This window comes from Anabas testudineus, chromosome 18, assembly GCF_900324465.2.
Source record: "Anabas testudineus chromosome 18, fAnaTes1.2, whole genome shotgun sequence".
Classification (NCBI taxonomy): domain Eukaryota; kingdom Metazoa; phylum Chordata; class Actinopteri; order Anabantiformes; family Anabantidae; genus Anabas; species Anabas testudineus.
Window position 1 is genome coordinate 11,502,851 of NC_046627.1, and position 22,755 is coordinate 11,525,605.

The 22,755-nt window shown below is 36.4% G+C and overlaps 2 protein-coding genes and 2 long non-coding RNA genes across 4 annotated transcripts in view; 3 read left to right on the top strand and 1 right to left on the bottom strand.

The window, feature by feature from the left end:
- Positions 1–22,755, top strand: part of LOC113168482 (trichohyalin-like) — a 928,554-nt gene that overhangs the window by 871,161 nt on the left and 34,638 nt on the right. Inside the window, exons 5-9 of the mRNA XM_033326585.1 lie at positions 21,468–21,572; positions 21,793–21,840; positions 22,005–22,136; positions 22,483–22,554; positions 22,691–22,735. Coding sequence (XP_033182476.1) covers positions 21,468–21,572; positions 21,793–21,840; positions 22,005–22,136; positions 22,483–22,554; positions 22,691–22,735 — 402 coding nt within the window. The remainder of the gene's footprint in view (positions 1–21,467; positions 21,573–21,792; positions 21,841–22,004; positions 22,137–22,482; positions 22,555–22,690; positions 22,736–22,755) is intronic.
- Positions 836–3,422, bottom strand: LOC113168520 (low affinity immunoglobulin gamma Fc region receptor II-b-like). The gene is made up of 5 exons (XM_026369590.1): positions 3,388–3,422; positions 3,240–3,290; positions 2,703–2,966; positions 2,006–2,248; positions 836–1,798 (listed from the first exon to the last, which is right to left on the bottom strand). The coding sequence occupies exons 1-5, from the start codon at positions 3,416–3,418 to the stop codon at positions 1,632–1,634; spliced, it is 756 nt and encodes a 251-aa protein (XP_026225375.1). The 5' UTR covers positions 3,419–3,422; the 3' UTR covers positions 836–1,631.
- Positions 7,828–9,083, top strand: LOC117153032. The gene is made up of 3 exons (XR_004463432.1): positions 7,828–7,871; positions 7,965–8,087; positions 8,187–9,083. It is a non-coding gene; the product is annotated as an uncharacterized LOC117153032 (long non-coding RNA).
- On the top strand, positions 20,037–20,644 carry LOC117153031. The gene is made up of 3 exons (XR_004463429.1): positions 20,037–20,081; positions 20,174–20,296; positions 20,465–20,644. It is a non-coding gene; the product is annotated as an uncharacterized LOC117153031 (long non-coding RNA).

Genomic DNA, 22,755 nt, shown 5'->3' on the forward strand with positions numbered 1-22,755 from the left:
GGGAGAAACCACCAGTGGGTCAAAGAGACAGACGTGAACTTTAAAGAGCTGATTATAAATACTGATAGAGGTCTCATTAGCTTTGTGTGTTTGTGGGTTTTTCTCAACACTAGGACTTAAATTATCACCATCTTCAGTGTCTAAATCCAAACACCATGGGTGATACAGAGAGATGATGTAAAAATAATTTGGACGTTGGTTTAACAACAACCTCAACTGCCACATCCCCTGCCCTCATTCTATCCAGTTTAATTTAGTCAGGGGTTAACCTACTTAAATATGTTAAACTGAACACTTGGTCTTTGAGAATAAGGAAGATGTTAAAGAAAACAGAATACTTTGTTTTTTTCATTTTTTTAACAATGATTTTTATCACACCACTTGAGAAAATAAATTTTTCATTAACCTATTTGATCATCCTCTGCGGAGCTTGACACTGCTGTTTGTATCTCTGATCGAAAAGTAACTTACTGACATAGATAACAACACAAGAAAAAGAAGATTGAAGAAATCTGCTAACTCTCAGTTTTACATTTCAATTTTGTATATCATGGCATTAGAGACAATGAAAAGGAAACAATACCGTAGATAAAGTCATCAACTATATATAAAATCTTTGTAGTATATGTACAGTATGCATGTATGTAGGCTACTGTGTAAAACTGGTGCCTCTGTTAAGTCTTGTTCTCCCCTCTAAAAGAGGTTTGAACAGATCTACCTGATTAAATGAATTAAAATAAATAAACAATAAAAAATAAAGTCTGGGTTCTCATGAAGCAACACTAACGGGTAGACACCCCACCCCCCACCCCCCACCCCACCCTGTTTGTGGCACCCTCAAAAACCACCTCACGTAGTATAATTTTTAGACTACTGGTTGATTATTTCTGTACATTAAATTAGAGACAAGCAGACCTTCAGCACGTCTCTGCTTCCTAATTTTAAGAAACGCTGTCATGTGACTGTGTGAATTCTTTTAATACAGAGTCAACAATAAGATATGTCATCATTCAGCTGAATTTTAGGTACCAAAGGTTCAGTGTTTTGTCTGGAGATATCGGAACCTAGTAATTTCGAATCGTAACCTTGTGGCAAGTAAAACACATATTTTGTGAAAATCTCAATTATATCAACAATCCACAGTAAATAGATCCATTTAGAATATTTCAGTTTTTACTTAGCTTAATTAAAAAATAAAGACATTGTAATTTGGATTGTTGTGGGTATAAAAAAAAGAAGGATTGCTTTGAAGGATTAACAGATACCTCTTTTAATAATAATATATGTTGTATCATATTCGATACACACATTTTTATCTTGATTTGACTCTTCTAAAACTTCTGAAATATTAAGTGGTTATAAGTTGCTTTACATTGTTAAGCAGTTATATTACAATATCAGTAAATAAACAAATGTTCTTCTTCTTTAAGAAAAGATTTAGCTGCTAAAGCACCAAACATGCAAGCAGTATATAAAGAATCCTCCAAAGGACAGAAGACATGTCTCAGATTGTATAAAACAGGTTTTTAGAGAAAACTATAGCTCCTGTTGATGTCTCTGGAATGTGTGCATTAAATGTCGTCCAGCCCGACGCACATGCAGACTAGTATTTCTCTGGTGGCCTGCTACTATCAAGCTCTGCAGGATTTTAAAACCAATATTTCTGACTTTGACAATATCAGAAGCAGCACAGCAACCACAAAAATGATGATAGCAATCCGCAACAGGTTGACAACTAGAACGTTTAAGTCATCAGAGATGGGAGCTCCATGAGGTGGTGTAGAGTTGAAAGAATTTCCTGTAACATTACAAATTACACCATGTGTAGAACAGTTCTCTAGTTTTTAATAGATATTTTAAAATGAATAGTAATAATAATATATAATAAAAAAAACATATAATAAAGAAAATTACACAAAACACACTAAAGAACTACCAATAATTATGGATAAGTTTTGATATATATTATTAGTTTACTTTGCTGTGTAAAACAGTTCTGTCTCACCTCTTAAAACCAGCCAGCTTCCTGGTGACGTTCCACCATCAGAGATGCTGCAGCTGTAAAGTCCTTCATTAGACTTGGAAACATTATCAATCCTCATCTCTTCTGCAGGACTGATCTGCACAGGGAAGTCATTTTTGTAAAAATGAGTCAACTTGCTGGAGTTTGCCTTTTTTATGCAGCGCAGAGTCACGTTTTCACCCTCAAACACAGGAAGAGCAGGACTCTCCAGGATCACAGATCCACCTGAACAACATGTAAAGAAAATTATGTTTTAAAGTTGCAGTTATTCACAATATTTCTATTATTTTAATAGTTTAGACAAGTGAGGAAAAAAATGACAGAAAATATACTGTATAGTAAGTTGCACATTAGACTGCACTGTAGGGTGATAATAATACCTGTTAACCTGTAAGGTCTTGAACCTCACACTGTAAAATGCCTTGAGATAACTTCTAAATTGTTGTAAATAGGCGCTATACAAGTAAAATTGAATTGAATTGAATTGAACATAATTCAAGCAGCAAATATGCTCTTATATTATTTTAACATACACATTTATTTTTTTAGAGGTCATGAAGTTGACTACAAACAGGAACCAAGTCAACAATTTAAACAAATTTAACATTTCCATACACATATTTTTTAAATCTGCAAAATATACATCTAAGTACTGTGCTGTGAAATGTAATGACCATACCAGTGACAGAGATGTTGAGTGTGTTGCTTCTTTCCCCTTGTTTAGTCTCACACCAGTATCCCCCACTGTCTCCTGCATAGACTTTATCAAACATGCAGGACGACCCCGTCGGTGGCTTCTCAGAATGACAAGCTGGATAAAATTCTTTCGCATTTTTTATTCCTTTGATTTGAGTAGAACCAATGTTGCTCTCACAATAAAAAGAAACAGGCTCATATTCAAAGTGCTGCTGTCTGTTTGGAATGATACGGAGAACGACTGTTCCTGAAACACAGAGAAAGTACGTCAAAAACTCAAAAAGACATGATGATTATAGTGTAGATAAAACTAAATACATCAATGTGAACTAATGAAATATAACAAATATAACCATTTTAAGACAGATTAATAAAAACTGGGCCACCATCGCCCCCATTTCCTAGAAAAAAACTTATTTTACAGGCTTCTGTAAATTTGAGATTGGATGGATTTTTTAAATATAAGTAACAACTAACTTAGCAATGAAATAGATTTTCTCATTTTCTTTTTGTTACTCACCAGATTTATGAGCTTGAACTGTTTTTTCTAGCAGAAGGAACCCCAGCATTACTTTGTAAACAAACAAGTAAAGTTTTATCAGCAAAAGATGACGTGATGTTCAAGAACATAGTAAATGTATAAATAGGAAAAAACGTCTGTGACTCACGCAGCTTGAAGCAGAGAGCTGTAACCTCCATGCCGTCCTACCGTTGACTGTCTGAGCATCAGACAAAGCAAATGCAGCACAACGTCGAGTACTTCCTCTTCCTGTATGGTTTCCGCCTGCTTGTGCAATGACTGGAGCCACAGTCAGAGTGGAAGAAATCTCGACTCCGCCGCGTGAACCATCTCTAATATTCTGCTTGGATGAAGTTTGGCCAAGATAGCTTAAAACAAAGATCGACTCAACCATCGGCAACAGTTTATCAGCAGATCAGTTATTTTATTTATTTATTTATTTGTTTTGTAAAAACTGAGGGGAAAACTAGAAAAAATATATTGCAATTGTAAAAAGGACGGGACAACATATGATGTGAGTGTAGTTACGCAACACGTTTATGGCCCAGATTAAGCTACTGCAGCATTATTCTATAACAGTGCATTAATTTTATGTGTTGTTTATAGTAGGAGCTAGCCAACTGCATCCATCCATCCATCCATTATCCTAACCACTTTTACTGTTGCATGTCACGGGGGTGCTGGAATCAATTCCATCTGTCCTCGTGTGAGAGGCCTAACTGCCCCATGTGCCATTGGTAGAAGCCAACCTACCCAATCAAAATTAAGTAATTACATTTTGGTATTTCTTTACAGACTATTTTAAATGTGTTTAATCTTAATCTGCAAAGAAGCAACTAGTTTACACTCCATATCTTTTTTTTTCTCGAGAGCTCTGATCTTTACCAGTATGACTCACTCATTTAAGAGCAGAACTCACTGCCCCCTGCAGGAACAAAAGACTTAGTCCTCAACACTCCTGAGCTCATGACTTGATCTCAGAATGAGACCACAAACAAAGGGCTGGAGACGAAAGATGTTCTTGAGCCAAGATCCATTTTTCTTTCTCTTCTACTGTGTTACATCATTTGGAAGCTAAACTAGCTATTTTCCTTCTGATTGATCTTTTGCTGAGCTTTGTGAACATAGTCCGCTGATTGATAGAACATTCGCATTAATACTTAGTTATCTGGTTGACAACTTATACGCTAGGTCAAAAGCAAAGTATCTAATCCAAAGAAAATAACTATAATTTAAAGTGCTCTAGGTGGAGCTGTTTCAGTTTTATGGGCTATAAGTGCAAGACTTCTTATTTTAATTCTTTTTAAGGTTTTAACAGGAACTCTTACACTGTAACCAATAATTAGTCCTGATCAACAAAGGAAGAACATTTCTATCCATAAACAGTAACAATGTTAGTTTCCTGACTGTGGAGTGGACAAGACCTGACCTGAAACTTACATATATCCATTCATACAGTACATGTGGCGTGCTGGTGAAAAACTGGAGCTGGATGATCAGAGTCCTTCATGCAATGGAAGAATATCACTGATCAACGACAGTTAAACTGAAGAGAGGAGATATTTCACTGAAACTATCCAAGGAAAATACTAATGTTATGTTACCACATTCAGTAGAGAATCTGTTTTTGAGTTTGTTGTTGGTAAGTTTAAAAAGCAAGTAAAAACCATTCCTAAATGTTCTGAGTATACAGTAATGTTTAATATTTCAAATACACACATTTTGCAGCAACTTCAAATCAGTGAGTATGTGAAGTAGGTAGAGGAAGTGGGTGTTACTAGGCACAGAGGTGTATTCAGAAGTCACCAGACAGGTAGATCCAGGTAGTCACAAGTTGCCTTATAAGTTAAAGTCAGACTCTGTGACTAACAATTTTTTTTCTTGCAGCATGTGGAAAAGATCAACACATCTACAACAGGTGCGTCATTCATATTTTACATGTTTCATTAATATAAAATAAATTATCACCTTTAACCCTAACCCTCATAGCTGTTAGTTTGATGTTGAATTAGTTTTCTGTTCACACAAAAAGTGGGTAAGTCATTACATAGCAATTACATTAATTTGAAATACTGCCTTTACTAACATCAAACTGTGACAGTTCACAAAAGATCTCATGTTACTTTGTAATACACTAACATTAAAAACTGTTAACCGACACATTTTACTCTCCAAAGTGAAACATACTGATGAGGAGAGAAACTGATGCCATGTTTCAGAAAACAATGAAGAATCTCTGGTTCCACTGGTTGATGGTAGGTAAATAGATACTATATGTGCCGGTCTCGTCTTCGAACTGAAAGCATCTGGCAAGATTGTAACAACTTTCAGATGATTATACATATATTTGATTGATTGTACAGTATGTAAGTAAAGAAAAAAAGTTTTAATGACAGACTGTTGATGTCATAATGCTGATCGACACTAACTAATGAATTATCCACGGAGACCTTTTAATCTCAGTTAGAGTTCCTACTGTATATATGTCAAACTTTCTAATTTTTTGCCACATAAAAAAAGAAATCCCCACATGCCCGACTGTAGGTGTTTTTTATTCTTCAAGCTTGGGTGCTCTACCAGAAACCTGAGGGTCTGGGTGTCCTGCAAAATGTTGCAGCTATTCCTAGGACTGCACTTTTCCATACAGAGAAGTTGTTCCTGGAATCTGTTGGAGCCACTTCCCCAGTTTCGGGGTCACTGCACCAAGTGTTCCGATTAGCACAGGGACCACTGTTACCTTCACCTTCTTTTAACCCTTGGTATTTCTCCAGCTTATCATGTTCTCATGGTTGGATCTATCAAAACGTTCAATTTGTTTTGTCTACAATGTCCGTTTTGTTAGCCATTACCAGTTTGTCAGTCTTACAAGGATCAAGAGCTGTGGGGATGGATTCCAGTTTGACCTTGGGATGTCCAGCTCATGTTTGTCATAGATGTTCCTGTGCACTAAGGCAGCCACTTGGTCATGGCTTTTATATTCACACACCCTGCCTGCTAGCATCTTGTTCTCTTGTTATGTGCTGGATTGTTTCAGAGGCCACTGCAAGGATTTTTTAAAATCAGCTGCTTCTTCTATCTGCAGGTGGTACATGGTGTCTAGAGGTTTCTCCTTCCATGATTTTCCCTTTTGTTTCTTTTTTTCCTTGGGTTTCTTGGAGCATGAGGTTTTCACTAACCATGTCATCTATTGGGTCCATCTTCCTGATGTACTCATGGAACATTGTTGTTTCATTCTGGATAGTGTCTCTGGCACTCATAAATCCTCAGCCTCCTTCCCTTCACTTAGTGTACAATCTTAGGGTAATGGATTTGGATTGGATTTTGGTTGCTTGTCTTGATGTCAGTGGCTTTCATCTCCTCTTTTCATGGTCTCCCTTCTCTTGCCCAGCTTTGAGCCAGGCTTTGACAACATTAACCACAAATGATTTTAACCCTTTCAGTATATCATCTGCTTCATTCACAGAACTCCTGCCTTCTGTTCCTTCAATCTCCACTCAGACCAGTTTTAGTTTTCTATATTCTCCTACACTCCTGTAGAGGTAACTTACACACATACACGTCATCTTAAAAAAAAACATAAAAGCATGAACGTACATGTTTAAAATTAGTAATACAGAGCCCCAATGGAGGACTACACATGTTTATTAACCATTGATCCAAATTTATACAAATTAGATTTTTTTTTCTGCTAACATAGTATCTTGCATGTAAAATACTGGATATAGAGTCTGTTATAGAGCTGAACAATTAATTGTACTTTATTTCACAAGAATAAAAAATATACAAATCTTTACAGGTGAACCTGAGTTAATTGGTCCAACTCAGCCAATCGTGGCGAGAGTTGGTGATGATGTCACTTTACCATGTCATCTTGAACCTGCGATGGATGTTGTTATGATAAATCTGGAGTGGTCGAGGTCTGACCTAAACAATGTATACGTGTATGCGTGGCGTTCTGGTCAAGAGTATGTCAGAACAAAACATCCATTGTACACAGGAAGAACATCACTGTTCACTGATGAACTGAAACATGGAAACATTTCACTGAAACTCTCTGAAGTGAAATTGTCTGATAAAGGAACGTACAAGTGCTTCATTCCTAAACTCAACAAACAAACTTTAGTTGAACTTGTTGTTGGTAAGTGGACAAACTGTTTCTAGTATGTGTGTATTTTGGTATCAACAGTTTCTGTCACTTATGTTAGGAGCTGAACTTTATAATAACTAATATATTTTCTTTTTTCAGTTTTTCATGAATTTGGTAATTTTGAAAATTTCATGCAAGGTATAACTTTTGTTCCACTAACATTTTTGTTTTAAACTTTTCCTTTTTCTCAGCATCAGATGCTGCTGCTTCACCAGTCATCAGTTTAGCAGGGATTGATGGAGATAAGGGTGGAGTGGTTTTACAGTGTGAGTCTAAAGGCTGGTATCCAGAGCCTGAGCTGTTGTGGCTGGACGCTGAGGGAAAGATCCTCTCTGCTGGACCTACAGAGACAGTCAGAGGTCCTGATGACCTCTATACTGTCAGCAGCAGAGTGACTGTGGAGAAGAGACACAGCAACAACATCATCTGTAGAGTCCAACAGAGAAACATCAACCAGATCAGGGAGACACAGATTAAAGTTACAGGTAAACATGAGTTTTAACATGTGTAACATGCTGATTGTGGTCATTTTAAACCTCTTATGTCTAATTAAATTTCATGATATTTTCTATTTTCAGATGATTTCTTTAACATCCAGGCCAGTTCTTCTGCTGCCATTGTTGGTTTGGCTGTTAGTTTGGCTGTTTGCATCGTGTTCATTCTTTTACTTGTCTTCTTTTTATGGAAGAAAAATATAATCAGTAAGTCAAAAATTAGTTCCATTGACTTTTAATAGAAGGACTGCATTGTCAATGGTGCAACTAGATGTCTTTCAGACATTCATTTATTTTATTTTGTAGAAAAGAAGAACTTCTCCAAAAGTAAAACTAAAGACCAGATTTCAGTAGAAGAAGGAGAGAGAGAGCAATGTATGGTGCAAATGGAGGTCTTCAATGAGAGTGAAGTGGAAAATAAGACCAATCCTGTAAGCAATTATTGTTTTACTCTTTTTTAGGCAGAAAAAATAAGAAACGGTTTCAATTTAACTTAATACATTCAGTGTAATAAATTATGTTGCTTGAGAACCTGATTAAATTAAATGATGCCGTAATGTGAAATAGAAATTAGATCTATTGTTACAAAATTAATTGAACAGTGAGGATGTCATATACTGGAAACCACTGGGTTGATAGACCAGAAGCAGGAATATACAGAAGAGAACCAAGAGAGTGATTTAATCAGAAAGCGTATCAGAAATGTAACTTTTCTGAAGGTGATCACCTACGTGAAGAGTGACAACTGGGGTTGTCAGTCCAGTTCTGGAGGAAGTTCATGAGGAACAGATGATTCTGGTGCACAATTCAAGAAACATTAAATTAAGAAACTTAAAGACCCAGAGGCAGCAAGCTCTGCTCATTAGTTAAATAACTAAAAGCTAGAAAAAAAACCTCAAAGGCAGAGGCATTGAGGTATAATGTCTAACAGAGAAATCAAGACACAGTCAGTGTAAGAGCTGGTGGGGGGCACAGTTCATCGTACTGATAGCTGAGGGTAGAAAAAAGTGTTTGTATCGGTTGGTTCTGGCTAGTAGCTGCCTAAAGAGAGAACCAGAAGGCAGAACATGGAACTCAGAGTGTAGGGGATTGGAGCTGCCAGACAGGCTCAACTAAGTTGAAGTACTTACATCTAAAATCAATTAGTTTAGTTTAGTTACATTCAACTCAAGGTAAGATTCAGAGCACTATTTTATAAATTCATCCCCCTGTCATGGTTCCAGCCTCGTTGCTGCCAGTGCTTCCTGCCGTGCTTTTATTTTGGCAGCCTTCTGTTTCCCTTTCCCGGTATGGTCACATGCACTCACCGGATTGGTTACACCTGCTTTCCCCTGGAGTATAAATACCGGCCTGCTCACCTGTTTCCCCTGCCAGATAGTCTGTGTTCAACGCCTGAACACTATCCAGCATTTATCTTGGACTGACTCTTTTGGATTTCTTGGACTCTGCCTGATCTGGACCCCGTCTCTTGCCTGACCCCCTGGTGCTGTGAGTTCTGTCTTTCCCCCCCTGCTCACGGTACCAAACCTGTACCTGGACCTGCCTGATTCCCTTTCCCGGACCTGTCCCCTTTCTACTCTGTCTACCCTGGATTCCCCCTTATTGGACCAGCCTGACCTGACCCTGCTTCCCCTCCGGTTCAGTGAGTTCTCCCTCTGTTCTGTTTCGCTCCCTTGTTGTCCCCTTTCCTGCTCTGTCTGTTTGGACTGCTTTTGTGTTTCGACCTGGATTGTCTTCCGTTGTGGATTTTGCCTGCCGGACTTAACTTTGAACTGCCTGCCTGTGTATGACCCGGATTGCCCTCGACCTCCGAGCTAGCTCTGTAGATACTGTTTGGACTATTTTCTCGTTGTGCTTGTGTGACTCTGGTGTCTCTGTCCATGTGCTCTCTGTCAGTCGGCCATTTTGGTTTTGACGTTGTCTTCCATTTTGCCCATGTGCTCTCTGTTGGTCGGCCATCTTGGATTTGAATTACTTCCGGTTTCCAACCAGACCACCATACGCACCCTACCTCATCTCCTCCCATCTGGTGACTGTTCCATTGATTTACTGTGTTCTGTCACTTCTAAATAAACATTGTTCGCTCAGTTCTGTCCTGTCTGCTCTCTGACCATGGAGTCCATCCGGCAGCTCATGACACCCCCGCAGGACCATGAAATGACACATCAATGTTTAACAGGCGATAAGATGATTTTCAACAGTCTTTCGTGTATGTGCCAGAGGCAAGAGAACACAGCTTTGTGGTGAACCAAATGATACTGTGATCAGGCCTGAGAAATGTTCCCCTCACTCACTGACTCCTGCAGAGAAAGTCCAAAATCATCTCAATCATCATTTCAGTCATCTCAACAACATTTCCATCTTCACCTGTTAGCTGACTTTCTTCATTATCAGGTGAGGTTGAATGGTGTTAAATGCTGATGAGAACACAAACAGGCTTTTTACTCCCTCCCAGGTGCTTAGATGTAGTTAACAAGTAGTGAAGCAGCAAACTACCGGCAAACCCCATATTTTTTATAGGCAAACTGTAAGGCATCCAAAAGGGTTGTCACCAAAATTGTCAACTGACAGGAGAATCCAAATCCTTCTTCTCAAGTCAGGTTTCCATCAGGACCAAGATTTAAGCATCCCTGAAATCATGTTGTTAGTTGACATAGGAATTCCTCAGTTTTATTCTAAAGGAGTCAGGCGTCCAATAAGATGATAAAAGGCAGAGGAATGCACAACAGAGGCTGCCCTCTCACTCTGTTCCTCCATTTCCTCGATTCACCTTGTTGTGCGTCTTTTGTTATGGAAATCTGACTCCTCAAGTTTAGGGAAGAGAAAATTGGGCAGTGGCGTGAGGTTCAATGGATGATCTTGCTGAAAAAGAATCTATCTGCCGTATTTCCTCCTTGTAAAGAGTTTAAAGGACATGGAATCTAAAGTGGAATCACTGAAGAAGGAGCTGCAGACCACAGAGTCAGAGTCACAGACTAAAATCAAAGAGGTTTCAGTTTTTATTTTATCTCTAAAGACCTTCTCACGATTTACTTTCTTTCTGTTCAAGTCAAATAAAAAATGTGGCCTGTATCACGAATCAAGTTAAACTTAGTCTAGTTTTACTGATCCTGATGTTGGTCGTCCCAGATATTCTTCATCAACTGTCTCTGTTGCCTCTGTAGTTTCTAACTGATGCTGGAAAACAGAGTCACTTTTCATACAGGTCACTGCAGTTCAGTAACTAAAATAGAAGTTACTTATTACTGCTACATTAAATTAAAGTAGAAAAAACATTAGATTTAGACCTGATCATCTCTGTTGATGTTGATGAACCTTAATTCAGATATGTATTAATAATAAAACATGTTCTTCATATTGATGTTATTTTCTCTTTGCACTCAGTTTAAAGAGAAACAAACTGAAGTTGAGCAGCTTCAGGATGATATTGAGAAGAGGGAGATCAACCTGGAGATACTGGAGATTTACAACACCAAGGTTTATCTCACTACTTTAACTTAAACTAAATTTATTGATTGTTCTGGCCTAGTCAGTAAAGCTTTGAGATGGTTGCACTGAGGTAGAAAGAGTCAAGAGTCAAATGACGTAATCATAAATATATAGATAAATCAAATTTCCTCATTCATACTGTATTTCACATGTCTTAAATCAAAGAACATGTCTCTCTTCTGTCTTTTATCAGTTGGGAACAAGTGAAGCTGCTCCAGCTGGGTCCTCCTGGCTGGTAAGTGATGATGGTAAAATCAAATGTAGAAACTTAGTGGTTTCCTGAAAATAAACAAAACAGATGTTCAGTAAAATAAAGTCCACAAGACAAACTTAACTAAAGATAAAATAAATTGCAATATCGTACAACAAATTAAGGTGCCAACTGCAGTGGAACTGCAGAAAAAGAAAATGACAGATAAATCTCTCTGTCTCAGGATAACTTGCTGCCAGTTTCCAAACAACGATTCAATAAGGAGAAACAGTGTAAAAAAGAAACTGAGATCAAAGTTCAGACTCTGGAGGAGGTGCTGGAAAACGTGAGACAGAAGGTTTGTATCTTTATTTTCATATATAAAATTCCCTCTAGTCACCAGTTCCCCTTCAAATCTATGTCTATTTTATATGTAGTTAATTTGGATTTATGATTCTAACTCTTCATCTCAACTAAAAGCATCTCATTGTTTATTTATTGAATTATTGCTGTACAAAACATATATAAAATAGTATAAAAAATACAAAAGTAATAGAGGTGCTCTTTATTTCTCTACAGTGTCATATTTATGGTCTTTCCAATTTATAAAGAAGTGGAGTTTGTCCTTTGATGAAACGCGTCAGGATATAGATTAAAATAACTCAAATCTTAACCATATGACCGCTCCCAGTGTTCCTTTTACCACAGGGACCACTGTTGTCGTCATCTTCCACATCTTCTCCGGCTCTTTTCTCAGCCTCTTGAATATTATATAATAACTTTCATACTGAGTCAAAGTGCACCATGCTCGATACAGCATGAATTACAACAACACAAAGAATCAAAAACCTCCACAGGCAACAACAACAACATAGCACAGAAACCAGGCATACATGTTATACAGCAAGCCAGAGTATCACAGCCAAGACAAACCACAGGCTCCAAGAGCAGTGTTGCCAGCTCTTCAGTACTGAAAGTAGCTATTGTCTGTTGCTAAATGATCCCATCACCTATTTGCACAATAGTCAGTTTGCATACAATTGTAATGGACGCTGTAGGAAAGACAGAGACAAAAATGCTGTGAAAGAGACCAAAATGTAATAAAAACACAATTAATATGTTTTTACACACTGCAAATTAACTTTTTCATAATAACTTCATGACTTTGATGTTTTAGATTTGTTGCTAGTTGGTTTTAACTAAATAAAATTGTCACATGGATTTGGAAAATTGCCAGATTTAGCAAGAAAGCTGCTGATCGAGATCCAGTTCTGGTGTTGTTTCCCTCTTATACCTTATGTGCTGGGTGCTAGTCTCCTCTCAGTGTACTAATAGGGGATCCACTGGAGGTCTGGTGACAGGCGGCAGCAGAAATCAAAGGGCACTACATGCAGCTTATTTCCATAGACACACCAGCTGTATGCAAAACTCATAGAGAGAAAGGAACAAATAAGAAATGCAGGTAATAACCAAAAGGGTATGGTACATCAGGGGACGTCACAATAACCAAAATATCAGGTTCATCATATCATAGGTATGAAGAAAGTATAATTTTTTTGTTTCTCCTTGAGAATGCTCCTGTTGGGATTCTTTTGTTGTGATTCAATTTCTACTTATTGATTTTACTAATTGAAAAGAGATTTTGAAGAATTTCAGCAGAATAAATGTTGTTAACACATATACTTGATATAGTTTGTTGTCTCTCTTCATTTCTTCTTTATCCCAGTTTAAAACACAGCTCCAGGCTGAGAAGGAGAGTAGGATGAAGACTGAGACCTTGAAAAATCAGCTGGAGAAGAAGAACACAGAGGTTCATATTTTAATCAATATCAGTTCTCTGTCTGTCATATCTCTCTTTATCTTCTACATAAAACATCTCGATATTTTGTTGAGGCAAAGACTCAGAGATCATAGGAATAAATCTGATAAAACCAACATTTTTAAGATAAAACAAAGTTGAAAATAATTACTTTACTAATTAGTGAATATGTAGAAAAACAATAATAATAATAATAACAATAATACTGCTATACCTGTGTAGAATATTAGTCAACCAGGACATAATTCATTAGTTCAAAAAGCGTCATCAGTTGTCTGAGAGCTGATGAAGCTTTTTGAATAGAATAACCGCTGAGAACCCAAAACAAGCTCAGTTGGCACAAAACAGCCATTTGGGAATAATACAGCTAATAACAAAAACAATAATACCTCGTCCTAAATAATGTATATATAAAATAAGAAAAATTTGTCTCACTCCTCCATCATCTGAGATGGTATCTTCCAGCTTCTGATTGGCTGAACACACCTGATCCAGGTAATGAGCAGTAGATATTGTGAGAACCAGCAGGACAGCAGCAGTGAGGACCAGGGTTGTCTCCTCCTGCTTTAAACTAACAGGAGACTGAGAAATAAATCAAACAGAGAAGACTTGATTCATTACGAGTGGTTAGAAAAAGTCCAATCAGAAACTTTTCCAGAGCTCTGTTCAATGCTGGAAACATGAAGAGGTTTTCTCTCTGTGTTAGTGTGTTACATTGTCCAACACTGAGCAGCTAGTTTGGTATTTAACATCCAATAATAGTTGGAACCGTTTCTCTCCCAGATTTAGTGATTCCAGTCAGTCTAATAGTGTCTGAATGATAGAGCTAGAGGGAGCAGGAACCAAACAGTTCAGAGACACTTGATGTGTTTATTGGATCAAATCATTCAGAGTCAATTCAGATTCAAACTGATGTTGTATGAAGAGAATTAGAAACACAACTTACAACCAATGAGAAATGATCATTAGAATAAATGCTGTGTCTACATCTATTGATAATCAATTGTTTCTCTTTCTCTGTCCGACCTCCCAGTTGTATGAGCAGCTCCAGACTGAGAAGAAGAAGAACGAAGAGGCTGAAAAGAAGATTGAAGAGGTCTGTTTGTTTTGTTTTTTTACTAAATCATCTCTCCGACCTCCCAGTTGGAAACAAAGCTCAAGGCTGAGGAAGAGAGGAAGAAGGAACTCGAGAAAAGGAACAGGGAGCTGAATAAGACAATCGCAGAGGTTTATTGTTTTACCCAAATCAGTTATCTGTCAAGTGATATTAGTTGTTTAATCTTTTGTGTAAAAGAGTAATGTGTTGTTGATACCAAGAAGCAGCTCACAATGTAGCTCGGTCAATCACATTTCTGTTTTACTGTTGTCTCTTTATCTTTTCTTCCACCCAATTGAAAACACAGCTCCAGGCTTAAAAGAAGGGGACGTAGGCTGAGACCTTGAGCAGGAGAGGACAATTACAGAGGTTTTTTATTGCCCAAATCAATTATCTGTCCAGTAATGAAGCTCATTCAATCACATTTCCTTCTGTTTTACTCTTCCGGAAGAGTATTTATTGGAAACATAGTTTCTTCCTGATTAAACCTTTGCTGAACGTTGTAAACTGATTGATAGATACAGGAGGTGTAGGAGAAAACCAGAGATCTTCAAAGATGCTTTTGTATAACATTAGTTATTCATAGTTTAGAACCAATCAGAAATGAAAATTCAACCAGAACACATGTTGTGTGTAGACAAAGGTTTGAGTAATATTTTCTTTATCTCTCCTTTGTTCCAGTTGAAAAACATCTCCAGACAGGATGAAGACTGAATGGACTATTTATCCGACAAAACACAACTCACATAATGCTTTCTGGACACAAGACAAGCTTCCTTAATTAGTTCATTAGAGTTGACAAAATAAGCTGAACCTCTTCAGTGCAGATTTAAATTCAACACTGTAAGATCTTTTTATATGTGCTTGTGTCACACTGAACAATACCCATATGTGGTGAAAATGCTATGTTAAATAGGCAGATTTGGATTTAATTTCTGTATAATAAATGTTGTATTGTAATATATTTTACTAGAAGTGTATCTTTAAAATATTTCAAACATTTAACCTCAGTTAAGATAAAAATACGATAAGGTACATCTAAAAGTTACAGTTTCAGAAGCCCTGAGTGCTGAAATATAGTATAACAGTACTAGGACGTTTAACTGTGCGTATCCCTCTACTTAATATTTGTTCTAATAATCACTAATTATACCAGCTGCTAGTCCCTAACTTAATGCTAAAGTGTAAGAAACTATGGCAAAACATTATTATTTTTTTTTCAGAACAGAAAATAACATTTTAAGTAAATTATGAATGGTCGTCAGGAGATGACAAGGACAGAACCTCAGTGATCAGGCACAAGTGAAATAATGTTAATTTTTAGGCTTTACAAGGTAAAGGTAAACCTAACATTATAAATATGGCTTAGAAAATGTGAAAAACGTGTTCATCTTGCAAGTCTGAAGAGTCAGTCCAAAGGTATTGAAGATCATCCTCTGACAGCAAGAAACGATGGAGCAATGCAGCTGTTATCTTGCTGTGGATTCACACACAGTTTTGCTGAATACTGTCCTCTAGTAAATAGTGTTTGTCGAACTGTTGGAGAACAACATCAAATCGAGGTTGTGCTGTTGTACTAAATATCAGCATGGCTGTGACACCTTCTGGATGCAGCCTCGTGCCTACAACTGCATCACAGGCTTGATGATTTCCAGTACAACAGCACTCGCCTCCTGTGACACAGCTCAAATCTAATGTAAGCTGTACTTTCAGGGTGAATGCAACTTTCTTTAATGTCATTGAATAAATCAGCTTTCCTCGTCACATTAAATAAAATGGGATGTAACCCAAACATAATTGATGTAGTCATGTTTTATCTTTTTATTATTATAATTAGTAGTAATTATTAGTAATTGTATTTCTCTTCATAATTTTAACCTGTTTTAAAATGTGGAATCAGAAGAGGTCCTGACATCACTGACATTCCGGATATTTACATTTAGTCACATTGGGCATCTCTAATATTTTGGTAATTTAATTTCCAGAAATATTATTTCTTTCTTAATTTATCCATACATCAAAACATTTTCTTAAATTATAATTTTGTTTATCTATGTCTATATAATATAGCCCTAGATTCCCCTCTCGAAGCAGTAGAATGATTGAATTTATATTTCACATATAAGCAGGCAAATCTTTAAACGGAAACATTTCTGCGTTTTATAATTCCATAAATAAATCATGCATGTGCTAGGATTTTCTGTTTGAGTTGATTCTCACATAGTCACCTTAACTAGCACTGAAGAGGTTTTTCTGTTCCTTTTGATTTTTCCCTTCTGCCCCTAAAGTGAATTTTAGGCATCACAATAATCATGTGATTTGTGTTCATATTGTTATTTATTTTAACAAATGCAGTCTCCACAGGTAAAACCAAAAACAAAAACTAATTTAGAGATGGGATAGACATCCCAGGTATCGGAGCTAAGTCAAATACTTTCAGCTACTGAGGTGTTTTAACAGCTAGACATGTTTTTGTACTATGATGTTGCTTTTTGTTGTTTCAAAGCACAATTCAATTCAATTCAATTATAAGTAATAAATAAATAAAAAGTGATGTGAGTGAAAACCGGGAACACATCAGAAAAACACACACTTTGATCCACTTCAACAAACAGAGCAGACTCATCATCACCATGTAAATTAAACTTTCAGCAAGATAGGGAGGCTTTGGTTTGATAGATCATTGATTGGATTGAGCTGTAACCTGTAATTATCAAAATTAAAACAAAAATAAAATAAAAAGGCTTAGAACATTTCACTTACATACATGACAGTATCACTTTTAAAAAAAATCATAAAAAGAGTTAAGTAGAAGGTGCTTTAAAAGTTGCCGCACACAAGAATGTAGAGCAAGTGGGTGTTACTAAAGGAAGGAGGTGTGCACAGGCAGGTAGATCCAGGTTGGGATAAGTTGCAGTACAAGTTAGAGTCAATCATTTACAGACTATATCATTGCAGTGTCTGGACATGATCAACACAGAATGCCACAGGTATGTTGTTCTAATATGTGTAGCTGGCTTCAGGTGGTGAGGAGAGAAGAAGATTACTTTAAAATCACATTTGAAATATATATTTTTTGCCATAACAACAAAACTGCAAGTTACCGGTTGATACATGTTTTAACAGCATTGTTTGTGTAGGTGAAAGTGAAAGCAGGACTTTGTCCCATCAACAAGTTTTTTTTTTTTTTTTTTTTGTATGTGCAGAGATAAAGCTGTTGCGAAAGGTGTTAGCACTTCATATACGTAGGCAGGGATATGTAGCCACCCAAAATGATAAAAGTTCATTTTTATTTATTTATTATGCCTGAACACTAGTTCAAAAACATATTTTGTTACATTAACATTTTTACACCTATTGATGTTTCTCTCTGTTTTTCTCTCTGCTACATATCTCATCAGATGAATAGATTGTCCATCGGACCACAGATCAGAACCATCAGTGTTCTGGTTGTTCATTTTCTACTACTACTCTTTAACAAAGGTAAATAGCTCTATTACATGCTTAAGTTATAGTTTCATCATGTTTAAATACTATAACTTAATAAATGCTATTTTGGTTTGCAATACTCTGACCTTATCTTGCAAACATTTGCATCTGATGCACAAAGACAAGCTGATCAGTATCATGATGCAGTTTTATGATACAGAATTAAACAGTTACTGGTTGCTCTTCAGTAACTTCTTCAATTTAGTTTTTTCATGTTTACATCCCTGATGAATTAAAACCTAGATCTTTTACTTTCAGGTCAGTCTAAGTTAATTGGTTTATCTCAACCAATAGTGGCAACAGTTGGTGATGACACAGTTTTACCATGTCGTCTTGAACCTGCTGTGGACGTTGCTGCCAAGACGTTGGAGTGGACGAGATCTAACCTGAACCCCAGATTTGTCTTTGTGTGGCGTGCTGGTCAGGACCTTGTAAATACTAAACATCCATCGTTCAGAGGAAGAACATCTTTGTTCACTGATGAATTGAAGCAAGGAAACATTTCACTGAAACTCTCCAAAGTCAAACTATCTGATGAGGGAAGATACAGATGCTACATCCCAGAAAAGAATGAAGAATCTCTTGTTGAACTGGTTGTTGGTAGGTAGATAGATACTGTATGTGAACACAGTGCAAGCTTCAACCAATTATATGTTTGGTTGTACATTTTGAATTTTAAAAAGTTTTAATACTGACTATAATATGTCATGATCTTGATTCGGGACAGATTTTCAAATAGACTCTAATGAATCAATCCACTAAGAACTGTGCCCTCACTTAATATTCATATTGTAGAATACATAATGTCAACCTTTCATTTTAATTTTAATTAGATGTTTTTTTCCAGCTGAAAGGACAACTTGTCATGTGACCTGTGTCATTAAATATTGCCACTACATTGGCCGAACAGAAACAACTATAATCTTCTGTCTTTCTAAAGATACAAAGTGATGGTAGAAAAGTGAAACTGACTTTTACAATAACTGGTTGAACCAGTGTTAAGAATGTAATTGTTGTAGCTGCAGACCTGCACATTGTTCTCAAGGAATTTTTGATTGTTCTTTCTCTCTGAACTGTTTTTGTTTAGACATATTTTAGGATGTGTGGTGTGAACAGCTCTCTCCAGGTTAGTCAACAGTATCTCTAGTGAGATTGAAGTTTGGGCTGTGACAGAGACTCTATAAAATTATTCTATGTCTCTGAAGTAATTCTGTAGATTTACTTTGTCACTGTTCTTCTGCATCACCCAACTTCTTTTGAGATTCAAAAGAAGCAGCCAGCTACTGTATTCTACAGGATAATCTCATATGATGAACAAAGAAAATAATTTTCTTCACTGGGATTATAGCTTCATGTTATTTCATGGTAACAGAATAATAAGGTGGAAGATGAATCAATTCAGTAAGAAAAGAATGGTCTGAAATTCCTTCTTGACATTGTGCAGGTAAAATACAAAGTTACAGGAGGTGCTTGATTGAGATAATTGCTGTGAAAAGAGATTTAGCCAATAACTAATACACAGTTTCACTTACTTTTCCATCCACTGCCCCTTAGTAGGTTTAATGGGTTTGTTTAATAAATACTTTAAAAATCATGACAGTTTGTGTTTTATAAACTTAAAGATGTTATGTTATATGATGGTGATATTTGTGACTTGTGTGACTTGAAACAATCAGATCACATTTCATGACAAATTTATGAAGAAAAAAATGATAGTTAAATTGCTTTTTCTTGTCACTGTAAAATGTAGACCTTACAGTTAAGTTCATTAATGTATGATTTGTGCTCTTTTACTGGCTACTGTTTTAAGGTCTTAATTTCTTGTCTTAGGTGCTGCTGCCTCACCTGTCATCAGTTTAGCAGGGATTGATAGAGGTAAGGCTGGAGTGGTTTTACAGTGTGAGTCTAAAGGCTGGTATCCAGAGCCTGAGCTGTTGTGGCTGGACGCTGAGGGAAAGATCCTCTCTGCTGGACCTACAGAGACAATCAGAGGTCCAGATGACCTCTATACTGTCAGCAGCAGAGTGACTGTGGAGAAGAGACACAGCAACAACATCACCTGTAGAGTCCAACAGAGAAACATCAACCAGATCCGAGACACACATATACATGTTCCAGGTAAACATGAGTTTTAATATGTTAAACATGACAATTGATGTACTTTCAAATAGTTTATATCTGAATTTATATAAATTCCTTGTTATTTTCAGATGATTTCTTTGACATCCAGACCAGTTATTCTGCTGCCATTGTTGGTTTTGCTGTTAGTTTGGCTGTTTGCATCTTGTTTATTCTTCTACTTGTCTTCTTTCTGTGGAAGAAAAACATAATAAGTAAGTCACAATTTAAGTGTTGAGTTATTAGGTGAAGATTAAGTTGGTGTTATGACAGCATTTATTTAATTTATTTCCAATAAGTTTATTTCAATTTCATATACTGTGCTTCCTTCCTGAAGTCAAAAATGTCTTTAAGACTTTCAATTTCTCACTTTATTTACACAGAATCCAAGAGACATCAGGGGGATGAAAGCGATCATGCAGTAAAGAAAAACTTCTCTAAAAGTAAAACTGAAAACCTGAATTCTACAAAAAAAGAAAAAGGGAGAGAGCTGTTTATGACAAATGAATCGGTGCAAATGGAGGATTTTAACAAGAATAAAGCGGAAAAAACAAGCAAACAAGTAAGCAAAGATTTTTTTAGAAATTAAGAAACATTACTCTGTTAATTATTGAAGTTCTGACAATCAGAGGTCTGAGCATTACATTAAAGTACAGATAAAGATTTAATGGGGATTCAAATCACAGAAAAAATAAATAAATACCACAATAAAAAAAAAGAAAACTTCAAATGTTTTAATTTACTGTAGAAAAATATTTAAATTCTGAAATACAAAATGTCTGAATAAAGATTTCCTAATATTTCTTTTCCATGACCAGTTTAGATTTTTTTTTTTTCTAAAATTGAAATTCCAACAAGAGCTGAGCTTCATTTTGTCTTTTGTGTTTTTTTTTTTCTCTCATGTTAAAGAAGCAGCTGATGAGGGAGGAAGCAGCGAACAGAGTGAAGAACCTGATAAAGGAGCTGGAGACAAAGAAGAAAGAGGTTTATTCACACTTTAACATGACAAGATGCTTTTTTCTGTCTGTGATAGTGTAGACAAGGTGCAGGTTAATCACAGTTGTTCTAACACCAGGTAAAAATGAATCCTGACTCAAAGTCACCAGCTTTCAGCTTGGGGTTGTCAAAGCAGAACATGCTATGAACATTAAATTGGCATTTTTATCCAGGTTTGAAACCAGCATCAGTTTGCCCTTAATGGGGTGGGATGCAAACCCATGGCCCTGTATCCTAACCAAATGTTCTACCACTGAACCAACAGACTTAGAATACAAGTCCTATGGAAAACAGATTTAATTTTCTGTCACATGTACATTTATGATAATTTACAGCTGTTCATTCATAATAATTAATAAATCTTCTCGTTTTGTTTCACTGTTCTTCCAGGTAAAAAAGAAAGAAGCTGAGCTGGAGCAGCTGCAGGAAGAGAATCAGAACATAGAGAAGAACCTGCAGACTCTGAGGAAAAAGCTGGAGAACAAGAACACAGAGGTTGATTTGTTAATACTGATCTTTCTGTATTTATATATGCCTTATCATCTGTGCTGTCAGAAACACACTGACTGGATCAAATACACCTGGTTCACTTTGTCAAACATGTCCACACTTAGTATGTTACCTACAGTATAAAACCCACTTAAGATACTGCATTTTGTAATCACATGTATGATCTGATGTGTTCATCATGTTTCTCTTTATCTTTTCCTCTCAGCTTCAACCCAGGAAAGCCTCAATAGCTCAATATTCCAGATTTACGAGGGTAAGTGTTCATGGTATAAATGCAGCAACACAGCCTAAATGACCCTGTAATATAAAATAAAATGCAAACTAAGCAACATTAATAACTTAAATTAACAAATACAAAAATAAGAGCTGAGACCCACAAACTTAATTTTCTTTATTGTTTTTATGGTCACTGTCTAGCATGATTATAATAAGGTTCAGGATCCAACCGACAAGTCATATCAGAAGAAGATGGAAGCTGAAAGAGAAGTGGAGTCACTGACGAAGGAGCTGGAGACAACAGAGAAACAGTTACAGACTAAAATTGAAGAGGTTTGTATTTTTGTATTACCTAAAAAAAAAAAAAATGTTGGATCCGGTTTACTTTGTTCAAACTCAAATCAAATAAAAACTATGACCTGTATCACGAATCAAGTTGAACTTATTCTAGTTTCACTGACTGTAGTTTTCAACTGATGCTGGAGTCACTGTTCATACAGGTCACTGCAGTTCATTAACTAAAATAAAAGTTACTTATTACTGCTACATTAAATTAAAGTGAAAATATCATTAGACATAGACTCGATCATCTCTGTTGATGTTGTTGTACCCTACTTCAGACATGTATTAATAATAAAACATGTTCCTCATATTATTGTTATTTTCTCTTTTCTCCCAGTTTAAAGAAAAACAAGCTGAAGTTCAGCAGCTTCAGGAAGAGATTCAGAGGATGGAAACCAACAACACAGAGGTTCATCTTTCTACTTTAACTTTAATTATATCTATTGATAGTTCTAGTCTAGTCAGGACAGTAGATATGAAAGCGAAAATTTTGAGCTGGTTGTACCCACAAATGTTAACATTCGTCGATTTCTCTCTTTCATCAGTTGGGAACAAGTGGAGCTGCTCCAGCTAGGTCCTCCTCCCTGCTGGTAAGTGATAATGTTAAATT